The 14,739-nt window shown below is 42.2% G+C and overlaps 1 protein-coding gene across 1 annotated transcript in view; it reads left to right on the top strand.

Moving 5' to 3' along the window:
* IQGAP3 (IQ motif containing GTPase activating protein 3) overlaps positions 1–13,984 on the top strand; it is a 186,238-nt gene extending 172,254 nt beyond the window's left edge. Inside the window, 3 exon segments of the mRNA XM_068253575.1 lie at positions 3,985–4,086; positions 4,180–4,288; positions 13,870–13,984. Coding sequence (XP_068109676.1) covers positions 3,985–4,086; positions 4,180–4,288; positions 13,870–13,983 — 325 coding nt within the window. The 3' untranslated portion in view covers position 13,984.
* Positions 13,985–14,739: the final 755 nt, after the last annotated feature.

Genomic DNA, 14,739 nt, shown 5'->3' with positions numbered 1-14,739 from the left:
CTGCATGGGAAACAAAAATTACTTACTAATGAGGTAAATTACCAAACTTGCGATATAAATTAGACTTAGTGAGGGAAATACTTAGCAAAAGTCAATTCACAAAGGATAACACATGCAGTAAAATATGTGAGCTTTTCAGTATTTTATCTCCAGCCTGGAGCTTTCAGTAAGATAACAAAACCATTTGCAAGGTTACAAAAGGGTGTTGAGGAGAGGGAAGGGGGAAACTGGGTAGAGAAAAGAACTACTATTTAGTAGAAAGTAAGAAAGTCAATGAAAACATTTTCCCCTAATCTCACGTTTGTTGTAAAACACAAATCCACAATATTACTGTGTAGAAATTAAAATCTGCATATGCTTGTTCAGGTTCTGTGGCTGAAGGTATTAGACACAGGATCAGGACGACTGCCAGTCAGTTGGTATTGTTTAAAGGGAAAGGAAAGGGAACCTTGGGTTCCCTTTAACCTCCTTGGCGGTAATCCCGAGCTGAGCTCGGGGTATGCCGCCGGAGGTCGCCGCTCAGGCCCTGCTGGGCCGATTTTGATTCTGAAAAAAGCAGCACACGCAGCTGGCACTTTGCCAGCCGCGTGTGCTGCCCGATCGCCGCCGCTCCGCGGCGATCCGCCGCGTGCAGCGGCGAAAGAGGGTCCCCCCAGCCGCCCGAGCCCAGCGCAGCCGGAACAAACAGTTCCGGCCGGCGCTAGGGGCTGGATCGGGCAGCTCTGACGTCAGGACGTCGACTGACGTCCATGACGTCACTCCGCTCGTCGCCATGGCGACGAGGAAAGCGAAACAAGATAGGCCGCTCATTGCGGCCTATCTTGTTACTTTCGATTGCCGGAGGCGATCGAAAGTACGCTTCAGGAGCGCCCTCTAGTGGGCTTTCATGCAGCCAACTTTCAGTTGGCTGCATGAAATATTTTTTTTTTAATTAAAAAAAAACCCCATTGCAGCCTCCCTGGCAAAATAAATAAACCGCCAGGGAGGTTAATAAGATGCTCATGGCTTTGAGCTAATACAAATGTTATGCAGCTTAAAGAGAATCTGTATTGTTAAAATCGCACAAAAGTAAACATACCAGTGCGTTAGGGGACATCTCCTATTACCCTCTGTCACTATTTCGCCGCATTAAAAGTGGTTAAAAACTGTTTTAAAAAGTTTGTTTGTAAACAAACAAAATGGCCACCAAAACAGGAAGTAGGTTGATGTACAGTATGTCCACACATAGAAAATACATCCATACACAAGCAGGCTGTATACAGCATTCCTTTTGAATCTCAAGAGATCATTTGTGTGTTACTTTCCCCCATGCACTGAAGTTTCAGGCTGCTCTTTTCTTCCTGCAAACAGCTTTGCCCTTGTTTGTAATTCCTCAGTATGTAAAAGCCCAGCCAGCTCAGAGGACGATTTATCCAGCTTGTAAAAGATAAGAGAGAAGAGAAGCTGCTCTAATCTAAATAACACACAGGCAGTGTGCATAGAGGGGCCTGGAAGGGTGAGTTCATAGCAGAACCACAACACTGAAGAACTTGGCAGCCTTCCAGACACAGGCTGACAAGTCTGACAGGGGAAAGATACATTGATTTATTACAGAGACAGTGATAGTATAAAGTGCTGCAGTTAGCCAGAACACATTAGAATAGCTTTTGGAACTTGCAGGATGATAAAAAACAGGATGCAATTTTTGAGTCTCTTTAAACTTGCTCATTACTTGTCAGAATACTTTACTGACAAGGGTGGTTCAATGTGTCTTTCAACACAGTAGACCATCTCCTTTTTCCAATTCCACTCATCCATAGGCATTCAGGGTCTTGTTCTCTTCTTACTTTCCTCTTGTCTCTCAGATAGGACCTTCAGAGTTTCTCACTCCGGCACCACTGTTGGAGTTGGAGTTCCCCAAGGCTCAGTCCTTGAACCTCTCCCTTTTTTCCACACTTTCTACACTTATGGTCTTGGTCAGCTCATTGGTTCCTTTGATTCCCATTGTGATACTATATGCTGATGATACCCAAATGTACCCGTCCACTCCTGACTTGGATACTCTTAGCAGCTCGTGTCCCTGACTGTCTTAATGCAATCTCCTCCTTCATCTCCTCCCATGTTCTAAAACTCAACATGGACAAGACTGAAATGGTAATCTTCCAACCTCGCAATTCAATGCCCCTGCCTGACATCACTATTTCATTTGGTGGCACCGCGGATTGACAACCTTTCTTTCTTCTTGTCTCTACCTACAAAAAAAATCTGCATCCACCCTTTTTTCACACAGGACACTACCAAACTTTTAATGTGTGCCCTGATTATTTCACGATTAGACTATTGCAATTCTCTGCTCTGCAGTCACCCCACTAACAGTTTAACTCTGCTACAATCCATCATGAACTCTGCTGCACGACTCCACCACCTCTCCTCCCGCTTCTCGAGCCCTATCCCCTTCTATCAATCCCTACGCTGGCTGTCAATTACACAAAGTAAAGTTCTTACTCTAGCCTACAAAGCTCTCTACAACCTAGCTCCTTCTTAGCTGAATAAACGTATTTCTTATTTCCAGGTATAATCCTACACGCAATCCCTGCTCTACTAACAATATTCTCCTGTCTTCCTCTCTGGTCACTTCTTCTCACTCCCACTTAGGGTTGGTTCACACTGCAAGAGCTTTTTTTTTAGCGCTAGCTTTTGCTAATGCTATGAGTGACTTTTATAAGATCACATCCTTCAAGTTAGACCACACACATAGCATTACATTAGCAAGAGCTTTGCAAATCACAAGTGCTTAGAAAAAGCTCTTGCAGTGTGAACCAGCCCTTATAGGACTTGTATCAATCTTCTTTCCTCCTCTGGAACACCCTCCCTCAACACAATTGCCACTCACCCATGCTCATCCTTTTTAGGTGCAATCTGTAAACTCACCTCTTCAGACAAGCATACTATCCTACCCAGGACACTTTGGTCACTGGCCACCATTTCTACCACCTCATAACACTGCTTCCCTTAACCCATTATCCTATCCTTTAAACTGTAAGGCCTTTGGCCAGGGGTCTTTTCTCCTTTAGTCTTACAATGCTGTGTAACTTGTGTGCAAATCTTCCACCCCTGTGTAAAAATCTGCAGCTAATTTGTTCACTGCATCAGCGGTAATCCACCATTGTCTTGTATAGGCAACTTGTATTTTTGTATCATTATACTCCGTATTCTGTTGTGCTGTGCCACAGAAGATACTGGTGCTATATAAATCCATAATAATGCTTTCTATATGAGATCTGGCTTCCATTTTCTATGCACTCCAATAATCCATCAAATACTGAATGAAATACTGCATGATTCTTTAAAATACCGAATGAACCAGTGCATGAGGTACAATTCTTTCTGAATTGTCATGAAGATTGTTTGATAATTTACCAAACCTTTATTGCCTGCTTGAAAAATCTTAGTGAATATTCACGGAAAAAAAAAATTACTGCATGAGTTAGTTTACCTCGCATTAATCTTTTACCAAAGAGGTCTTAGACGAGGATCACACTTGAGTCAGCAGATAAATGAAAGCATTTTTCCCTAAACAAATATACAGTATTGGGCAACAGCCAGCTGAAAGCAGCTGACTGTCACCAAAAGGGAATATCATGACATGTGCGAAAGAAAGCAACATTGCCGTGGATTTCTTTTCCACAGCAGGGAATGCACATTGCTCCCACTTCACTGAGATTGTGCATTGGGAAGCATTATGTGTGTTTTCGCAACAGGATTCCTTTATATTAGATTGTGAGCCCCACTGAGGGACATTTATGTAATGTGAACTTTTTACATTTTGTCAGAAATTTACAAAGTCCATTAAACCCTAAATACATATATAATAACTACATACTTCCCACACTTTAAGTCACTGTATTATCAGTGCCTTATAATATTCCGTAGTCATGAGTATTCTGCATTAAGAAGAATTTCTGTAATTTTTGTCTTTTTTTTTTTTTTTTTTTCCTTTGCTAGAGCCACAGGGAAAAGCAAGAAGCAAAACACTTTGTCCTACACGGCAACCAGACTGCGTGAAAAGGGTGTTCTGCTTGAGATTGAAGACCTTCCCTTTAGCCAGTCAGTATTCAGTAATCCCTTAGAACTTAAACCATGTGTTACCCAGAATACTTTGCATGAACCTCATTGTATATATACTTGCTTCTTTTCCAGATTCCGTAACGTCATCTTTGAAATTACCCCATGTGAGGAGTCTGGGAAGTTTCAGGTGAAAACAAAATTCCTGGGAGTAGACATGGAGAAGTTTCAGCTTAGCTATCAGGTTAGTATGGAGAACAGTGCTACAGCCTTTAGAGGATGGCGTTGGTTTTCAAAGAATAAATGGGCTAAATTGCCTACAATATATTTGGGCCCAATATTGGTTTACCTGGAGACCACCCTACAGTAAATGGAAAAGGGACGTACGTGTGTTTTGGCACTTGGTGCACACATCTTAGACATCTGGCCAGTTTTTGCCTAATATTATTGGCATTAGATAGGCCTTATGTATTACATAAAGTGCAGTTAGACAATCTGGAAGGTGAGGTGACACCTTGGAGGCTAGAGTGGGGTCTTCCGCCTTCTCCTCATGTACAGTACCCCTCCCTATACAGCTCTTCAAGGAAAGCTCTGAGCGTGGCACCTGTAGAGATAGTACACCTGTAGTAGATACACCTGTAGTGTAGAGATTAGCTTCCTAGGGGAAGAGCCAGTAATTATGTTTAATAGATCAGAGTCTGCCAAAGTTGACGTGATATAATTATTATTTAGTATTTATATAGCGCTGACATATTACGCAGCGCTGTACAGTGTATATATAGATCTTGTCACTAACTGTCCCTCAAAGGAGCTCACAATCTAATCCCTACCATTGCCAAATGTCTATATTATGTAGTGTAAGTACTGTAGTCTAGGGCCAATTTTAGGGGGAGCCAATTAACTTATCCGTATGTTTTTGGAATGTGGGAGGAAACCGGAGTGCCCGGAGAAAACCCACGCAGACACGGAGAGAACATACAAACTCTTTGCAGATAGTGCCCTGGCTGGGATTCGAACCAGGGACCCAGCGCTGCAAGGCGAGAGAGCTAACCACTACGCCACCGTGCTGCCCACGTGATAGTGGGATACTGGGCACAAAGTGCATGTCTGAGCTGAATGTATGGATAATACATTGATTGTGGGAGGGCAAACACACTGGACAGTTGGGCAAAGGATTTAATTGCACCTGCATCAATTACCTGGCAAAGAAATGGGACTTCTCTATAAATCCACAATGAGGCCAACGTTTTCCCACAGAGGGGTGTAAAAAGGTGGTTTAAATAAGAAAAAAGGATCCATGAGTCGTTGTGGAAAAAGGATGCTGCCGTAGGCGCCCATTATAACAGCTGCAATTTGCATATCGACAAGCCTCTACCCCTGTGATCTTATCGGGGCACCCAAATTTCCCTTCTTTGCAGTGCTGGGACGTGGTTACGTTTTAGATGCCATTGGGGGGATGGGGTGTAGTCATCGGTAGAGGGAGGTCTAAGGACTAGGTATTGGCAGAGTGAGGGTTCTGTGTGAAAGTAGGGTTAGGTTTAGCAATATTTTACTATTGGAATTAAGTAGAATATCAGTAATTTTACCGATATTTACTAGTGGCAATCCCCCGCACCCTTTTTTCTATGTGCCTTTTTCCCAGAACATCATTTTGGACAGCACCCCTGGATGAGACTTGTCTCCCTCCCCACTGTGGACAGGAAACTGTTAAAAGAAGAATTTGCATAAGCAATAGGCAGCCACATATAAGATACTACACCTACCTCAGTACATCAGTTTAGTTTCCTGTCCCGGACGGGATGCATGGGAGAGGTCTCCAGGAGTGCCATCCATGTCAGGCGGCAGGGGCAGCGTTTTCCAGGGCTCCAAGCAGCGCTGTTCAGTGAACAGTCGGAGCCCTGCAGCGTGGAGGAGGCTTCTCCATTGGAGGCAGCAACTTTATGCGCGCATGTGCGTGCATTGGAGAGAGTTCACTTCCGGTTTAACCGGAGGTAGTCACGCGCTGGCGTCCCGCGTGATCTGAAGTCTGGGCCGCGGCGGTGATTAGGAATCAGCATACAGCTGATTCCTTAAGGTAAGAAGCTGATTAAGCATATGCTTAGCCAGCAGGGGCCGCATGCATAATTGGATCAGCTGCATCAAATCAGCAGTACAGGTATAAGTATGTAGAGTCCATGATGCACTCTGGTTTGGGGCTGGGATCATGGAGGACGCCTCTGGGTCAGCTCCTGCACAATCTGCTAAATCTGCCCAGAATACCGCTCTGGCAAGTAGATGTGGTTATGTTTCTTCTGCTTGGCTGGTTGTATGTTATATATAGGGGGATTTGTCCAATGGCTGGCTATCGTTTATTATGTTATACCCCAAAAGACATAAGACTTGAGAAGGTTGAAAAGTCTGACAAATCTTCTACTCAGTCCAGTCAGCATGGATTAGCAACTCTGAATGTAAATTGTGCCAGTATTGTACAGAGAAGGTCCACAGCAATAAGAAATTAAAGATTCTGCTATTGCTTCTACTGCTTCAGATAGGCCTGGGACTAGTAGTGCTATGGCTTATCTGCCTGTTATAGCTAATCCATCATCTCCTAAATTGTCTGCACCTCCAACTATGCCTCCTGCTTCCAAGAGACATAGGCCTCTATTCATAGAGCATTCCCGCATGTGGTAATGCTCAAAACAGCTGACTTTACCCACCATTTAGCAAAGTGTGCATTCATAAAACCTGTGTCCGCATGAAAATCTATAATTCCTGAGCAGGTGCGGGAAATTACCACCTTGTGTGGAGATTATCACAGCACATGTCACTGAAGGTTCATTCATAAAAATTAGAGCAGGCGAATGTGAGCAGAGAAACCCTGGCTGTTTAGATAAGGCGATAAGCCAGCAATAACAGGCAAGCTAATGGAGAGACAGACCTCCCAGGCAGCTGCAGTGAGAGCAGAACAAACTGCATCCCAGAATACCCAGGCTGTGTTTTTAACCCCTTGGGTACCTGTTTTCAGATAAATTTTACATCAGAAAGCCTGCATGTGTAACATTCTTGAAGTTCTTCTAAGCTGCAGCAATTAAATAGATTGTTTAGAAGAACTAGACAGATTCAGGGCAAGGAGAGGCAATTTAAACAAATATGCAGATGTAAAGGAATGCTGGGGCTTCCTCCTTTATAGTAACTCTCTCTGCACAGAGAAAATGTATCAAACTAGGAGGAAGATTTGAGTAAAACTGACTAAGGGCCTTTTTTTTCACTACCCTGCGAGTTACGATTTGATTCTGATCGCGAGGTACGTTAAACTAATGGAAACTGCAGCAGCAATTTCCATTAGTGCATTCTAATTGCGATGCGATTTGGACAAAGCACAATCGTCATCCTCCTGCGTTTGCATGCGATTAACCAGTTCGGCCTATCTGGACGAGTTTCCTCGTCCAGATAGGCACTGCTGTTTTCCCTGCGTGGTGCACGCGATCGGGCGCGCGCCCGCCGCTAGCCCCCCGATCAGTGAATGGGAATATAATTCCCATTCACCGATCTAACTTCCCCGCAGAAATACCGACGCTTTCTCTCCAGAGAGCGTGGTATTTCTGCCCCCAGGAAACTTTTCCCCAGCATTTTAGTTCCTGGATGCGAGATCGTTCGCATCCAGGACTTTTTTCACTGTGGCCATCTTGTGGCCAAATAGTAAACTGCACCCACATACATTTTTGATTAAAAAAAATATAATTTTACATTTAAAATTAGCAGTTTCCCTCCCACACAAAAATTACCCACATACAATTTTTTTATTAAAAAAAAAAATACAATTAAAAAAAACAAAAACAACATAAATAGTTACCCAAGGGTCTGAACTTTTTAATTATGCATGTCAAGAGAATATGTTATAATATTTAAAATTATAAGCTTATAAATAGGGATGGACGCAAATTGAAAAAAATGCACCTTTATTTCTAAATTAAATATCGGCACCATAAATTGTGATATGGACATTGTTTAAACGGTGTAAGAACTGGGACATATGGGCAAATAAAATACATGCGTTTTAATTACGGTAGCGTATATTAATTTCAAACTATAATGGCCAAAAAACTGAGAAATAATGAATTTTTTCCGTTTTTTTCTTATTCTTCCTGTTAAAATGCATTTACAGTAAAGTGGCTCTTAGCAAAATGTACCCCCCAAAGAAAGCCTAATTGGTGGCGGAAAAAACAAGATATAGATCAATTCATTGTGATAAGTAGCAATAAAGTTATAGGCGAATGTATGGGAGGTGAACGTTGCTCGGATGCATGAGATTTTCGGCACTGCGGCGCTGAACCGGTTAATCTGTACTATAAGTATAGTAGCTCAATCGCATAGTGGAAATTGAAGTGCGATTGGGATCGCAAATGCGGTTGCGATCACATTTCATAGTGAAAAGAGCCCTAACTGAAATGTTTTTTTTTTCCTGAATTAATGAAAGACTTACTAATGGCTATGCATGAGACAATGGGTATTAAGTCTGAGCAGAAATCTTTGACACGTTTGGATCAAATGTATGAGAGTTTGGCAGATCCTCATTCTAGGCTTATTCCAGTCCATGCAAGTGGGATAATCTAGGAAAAGGGCTTTTTGGCCCAGATCATTATCTAAATGTTATCTTTCTCCTGAAGATCAGGGTTTTGGGGAACCCCGCCTAAATTAGATCCATATTTTTCAAGGGTATCAAACAAAACTGACCTACTTTTTTTGAGGATTTCTGGGAAATTTTGAATGATTTCCCTAAAGTTTGGAATGCTTCCAATTATCTAGTGGACGCTTCAGATGATACGGTTAAACTTACGGCCAGAACTACGGCATTAGTTAATTCAGCCAGAAGAGGTGTATGGGTAAAAACTTGGAATGATGACAATTCTTCAAAATCAAGTTATGTGGTGTACCTTGTGAAGGTGGTCTGCTGTTTGAGTCAGTTAGACGACCCTCTAGACAGAACGGCAGACACACACACAAAATTTCCTGTTAAAGGAATACTACCGATTCACATACTTTCAATTGACACAGGAATTGTTTGGGAATGCTGCTAAGTACTGGTGTATACATTTTAGTAGCAACCTCTTTGTTTACTGTTATCAAAATACTTTCAAACTTTACTGACAAAACTGACTCTGAGCCATGAGGAGAGGGGAAATTCCCCTCACAGTTGATCAGTTAACTCTGTGTGTGACAGAGAGAACAGCTGCAGCTTCTGTGTCCTGTGTTTCTGACTGAAGTGTCTGTAGAGAGCAGAGGAAATGTAACTAATTGTCACAACTTTTCATACTGTTTTTGCTTTCAGAGTTTGTTTGATATTTGCTTTCTGTAGTCGATATGCAATTCTGGCTGTGCATTGAAGCAGACACCCCTTCTGCAATTGATTTGTCGCAATATAGCTAATCCTACCCTCAATAAATTACAGCTTTTGCCTCTATTTAACATGAAAGGTAGGAAAATGTTTACACAGCAACATTATTTGTACATTGTCATCTTAGAACACTTGGGTATTGATAGTATTCCTTTTTAAGAAAGGACCTTTTCAAAGTAAACAGACTTTTCGTCCCTCTTCTAAGAATAAATCAGATCCCTAGTCCTTTAAATAGACTCTGTAACAAACTTTTCAGCCTTAGTTCTTCTATCCTATAAGTTCCTTTGCCTGTTCTAATGTGCTCTGGCTTACTGCAGCTTTTCCTAGTTGCACAGTGTCTGTGTTATCTCTGTTACATGATCTAATCTGTTTCCTTCTGTCAGCACAGTCGGGCTAAAGCTGAAATGTGTGGAATGTGCAGGGCTGCTTGTGATTGGTAGAAGCTATACACACCCCCTGCAGGCTCTGTATGACTCACACACTCTGCTTATGTGAGCCTATCAGAAGCTGGTTAGTTTGTTTGTAAACACTGCCTAAAACTGTTAATTACAAGCCAGGTTTGCAGCAGGGAGTGGCAGAAACAGCACAGAGGGGCCCAGGAGAAGATAATGAATAGAATGGTATGCTTTTTGCTGTAAAAATGTTAGAGTACAGATTCTCTTTAAGGGCAGGAGATGGGCTCCCCTACAAGTAACAGAAGCCCAAGTCCAACTTCACTTTTACCAAGAAGTCAGGTAAGCAATGACGCTAGTATTCCAGTGAGATGGAGGATTTCCGTTTTTTTTTTTTTTTTTTTTTGTTTTTTTTTTTTTTGAAACATGGCAACTACAGTTCACAAAACATTGGGTATTTAGGCTGTTTTCACAGTGGGACGTTACAGGCGCACGTTAGAGCAGCCTGTAACTCAGCCCAACTCATAGTAATGAAGAATCAATGGGCTGTTCACAGTGCCCACGTTGCGTTACAGTGTAACGCTGGACGTTAAAGTGCAGCATGCTGTGCGTTATATGCGGGTTTTAGCCGCATTCGACTGTTTGCACATGCTCAGTAATGTGTGTTTTTATTTTTTCGTGCAGGAGAGGAGGAGGGGAGAGTCCGCTATTGTGGCCAGCCACATGACTAATATGCACTTTAGTGTTTACTTCCTGGAGCATCCGCTTATTGGCTGGCGGGACCACGTGATGCGGAGTTTTCCGATCACGTGGTCTCCACAGTCTTTGCCGCATGTGCCGTTTTCATCCGATAGTATGCATCAAAAAGTACGCATTTCGGACGCATAACGCGGCTCTATATAACGTCTAACTTCAAAGCTCACATGCGTTGCGTTGGGGGCACGTTATGCGACCTTAGCGTCGCATCTAACGCAACGTCTTAGTGGTAAAAGAGCCCTTAAGGTGGTTTTTGGAGGGATACAGAATAGAGTTCAGCCAGCCTTCTCTTCAGGAATTTTGCATTACTCCCCGCTCGCAGGATCAAATAAAGTTTTCAGCCCTACAATCGGAAGTCCTTTCCCTGTTTATAAAAAAAAAAAAAAAATTAATTCGAGAAGTACCGAAATGTCAGAGGACAGGTATTCTATTCCCCTGTTTTTTTCCAATGAAGAAGCTACAGGGAAATTATCGGTTTATACTAAATCTAAAGAGTCTAAACCAGAAGGTAAAATACAGAAAATTCAGGATGGATTCGATCTATTATTAATCTCTTACAGAAGGACAATTTCCTAGCCTTTCTAGACCGAAAAGATGCGTATCTTCAATTACCGATACATCTGTCTTCTCAATAATACTTAAGGTTTGCCATCCAGATGGAGGAAGAGGTAAGAATGTATCAGTTTAATGCTTTGCCCTTCGGATTATCCTCAGCTCCAGGGTTTTTTATGAAGGTAATGTCTGAGGTTCTGGCTGCTCTTAGACAATGAAAAGTTAACATTTGTTACCTTAATGATTTTCTGTTTTGGTGGACATCTCCCAATTCGGTAAGAGATCAGATTGTTACGACAATAGTCTTCCTACAAGATCTAGGTTAGATCATTAATTGGGTGGAATCTTCCTTAAATCCTACACAGATTATAAATTATTTTTTTGGGGGGCTATTTCATCAGCATAGCAGACACAGGGGAAGCAATTAAATTCTATCATGGCTCACTCCACAGGAGGCATTTCGACTTCTTGGGCAGAGAGGGCAGGGGCCTCTATAGATCAGGTTTGCAGAGCTGCAAACTGGTCAAGTCACAATACGTTTGTAAAGCACTATCGCCTTAATGTATCTGCCTCTGCAGGTTTATCCTTCAGAAGGAAAGTTTTGCAAGCTGTGGTCCCACCCTAAGGCTTTATCTCTTGTACATCGTCTCATCCAGGGGTGCTGTCCGAAATGACGTTCTGGGAAAGACCACTTTACTTACGGTAAAGTCTTTTCCAGTAGTCATGAGGACAGCACCCCTGCAACTCGCCCTTATTTGGGTAGAAAAGAGAAATAAATTTGTGTAAGCATCATTAAATGTCCATGTCATCTTTTTATTAACTGAGGTACTGTGGTAGGTGTAGTATCTTATATGTGGCTGCCTATTGCTTATGCAAATTCTTCTTTTAACAGTTTCATGTCCACAGTGGGGAGGGAGACAAGTCTCATCCAGGGGTGCTGTCCTCATGACTACTGGAAAAGACTTTACCGTAAGTAAAGTGGTCTTTTTTTCTTTTTTTAAATATATGAATGCGTTTTAAATGCAGTAACTTATGAGAAACATCCCAAACTGTGAGTGATTGGTAGAGAAGCATAATTTTGAGTACCCCTAGAAGCTTTTAGAATAGTACGATCAAAATTCTGATACATACAGTTTGTGAAATTAGAAAACCTCAAGTCAAGATTTGCTTGACCGTACATAAAAATTAAAAATGTAACAGGTGTGTAACCGAGTAATAATGGTAGAAATGAAACTATTAGGGACTGTTATACCATCTGTCTTTATGGTTTTACATCAACTGGAGTGGAGGTCAACCTATTTTGTTCCACAAAAAGCTAAGACGTTTTTGTGGAAGAAACAGAGGGGAGTGCCATACTGTATGACGTATTTTGGGGGAGAATAGTCTTGAAAAGGTTAGCATGACAGGTAATGTTAAGAACTAATTTGCTCTAGTAGAGGAGCCCAATTAAGAGAAATGAATCAGAAGGTACTCTAAAAACTACTATACCAAGGTAGTTGATTGGCTGGCCACAGCTTATTTAGCTAGGAAAAAGGAAGGGTAGTGTGTCACCCTTAACCAGCTGAGCGGTCTGGACGAGCTCAGCTCGTCCAACACCGCCAGCGGCTGCCGCTCAGGCCCTGCTGGGCCGATTTTAATGAAATAAAAAGCAGCACACGCAGCCGGCACTTTGCCAGCCGCGTGTGCTGCCTGATCGCCGCTGCAGCGCGGCGATCCGCCGCGTGCAGCGGCGAAAGAGGGTCCCCCCAGCCGCCCGAGCCCAGCGTAGCCGGAACAAACAGTTCCGGCCAGCGCTAAGGGCTGGATCGGAGGCGGCTGACGTCAGGACGTCGGCTGACGTCCATGACGTCACTCCGCTCGTCGCTATGGCGACGATATAAGCAAAACAAGGAAGGCCGCTCATTGCGGCCTTCCTTGTTTATTATGGGCGCCGGAGGCGATCGGAAGAACGCCTCCGGAGCGCCCTCTAGTGGGCTTTCATGCAGCCAACTTTCAGTTGGCTGCATGAAATAGTTTTTTTTTTATTTAAAAAAAACCCTCCCGCAGCCACCCTGGCGATTTAATCAGAACGCCAGGGTGGTTAAGTAGTTCTGCACTGTTTGTGTACCTGAACCTTTTCTGGTCGTGAAATCTATGAGAACCACACACACACACAAAAAAAACACTCCATTTCTTTAGGAACTAAATTGTTTTTCCCCAAAGTAAAATAGCATTCTGCTTGATAGCAATGTAATTTCTATGTACCTGCAGCATTTCTTTGTGACATCCTGTCCATTTCAGACATCATTGAAAAATACTTAGTAGAAAATTCAGATTAGAAAAAAAAATGGTTCCTTTGTATGTCCGCTTCCTGTTTTGTGCACTGTACAGTTCTGTTCTGTTCCTAAAATCCATATGGGGAAAAAAAGATGCTAAAGGGACTACATCACACATGAAAACATGAATCCTTTGAAAAAAGGAATTTGTACGCAAAATACCCACATAAAAATAATGTTCTTGTGTAAATAGAGCCATAAATGAATCCGGGCACCAGTTTGTGCCCGGATGGGGAAAGTGCGTGCCTATTTGATATATGCAGTTGGACAATACCACTAGCGACTTTGCATCCTGGAGATTTTGTATATTGGTCACCAAAGCTCTTGTACACTATAGGTCGAAAACTAGTAAGTTAACTATGCCTACTTAGTAATACTATGGATTATTCTTCCTTATTTTTACTGTTCTATCACCTTTCCTGTTCTCTTGCCCCAGGATCTCCTGCAGTTACAGTATGAAGGAGTGGCCGTCATGAAGATGTTTGACAAAGCAAAGATTAATGTCAATCTACTCATCTTCCTACTAAATAAAAAGTTCTTCCGAAGCTAAACCCAGCAACCCTCAAACACAAAGGATATGTCTCACCAGATATAGCATTATTAACATGACATTGTACTGTATGCGAGGCTTGCTTGTGCTACACAATAACTGCTCTCTGGTGGAAAAGAGGGAAACTGCTACTCCTGTATCTGCTTTGAAAGGCTAATTTAGCAAAACATTTCTGATTATATAGTGCCTACAAGAGAGATGCTGCTTTTGTTTTGATTACACTACAACTGAAATTTTTACATCACTTTCAAATTTACTGTGCCAACAGCTACATCTGCCTCCAAAATAAGGTTCTACTTGCACTTTGAATCACAGTCTGCTTTTTGTCGTTTCATTTTTATCAAGAATGTTTATAACTTACCCGTCTACAACAACCCCTTTCTCGCCTTATGGGGCTTACTAAAAATAATTTTGAAGTTTCTCTGTCTTTACTTCAATCCATGTGCACAGACATTTTCTTGATTCATACATTGGGAACATAACCTTACACTTAAAAACAAGAAGAGAATCGAGAGCCCAATATAGTGCAGTATTGTCAGGTAAAATGAAGAGTTCAATACAATTTTGTGTATATACTCACAAACACGGGTTACCCATAGGCAACCACTTTAAATGCAGGTTAAGAAGTCACTCTCTGTAGATAGTAGATGGGGATGCACCCCTCCACCCAGGATGGACTAGAAGATCAGCAAAAGCTCGGTATACAGAGGCGCCAGAGTAGAGTAAAACGTTTTAAAAACCGTTTAAAAGCAGAGG

Source organism: Hyperolius riggenbachi, chromosome 9, assembly GCF_040937935.1.
Source record: "Hyperolius riggenbachi isolate aHypRig1 chromosome 9, aHypRig1.pri, whole genome shotgun sequence".
NCBI lineage: Eukaryota > Metazoa > Chordata > Amphibia > Anura > Hyperoliidae > Hyperolius > Hyperolius riggenbachi.
The sequence above is the reverse complement of the archived record's forward strand: the minus strand, read 5'-3'. Positions and strand labels throughout refer to the sequence as shown.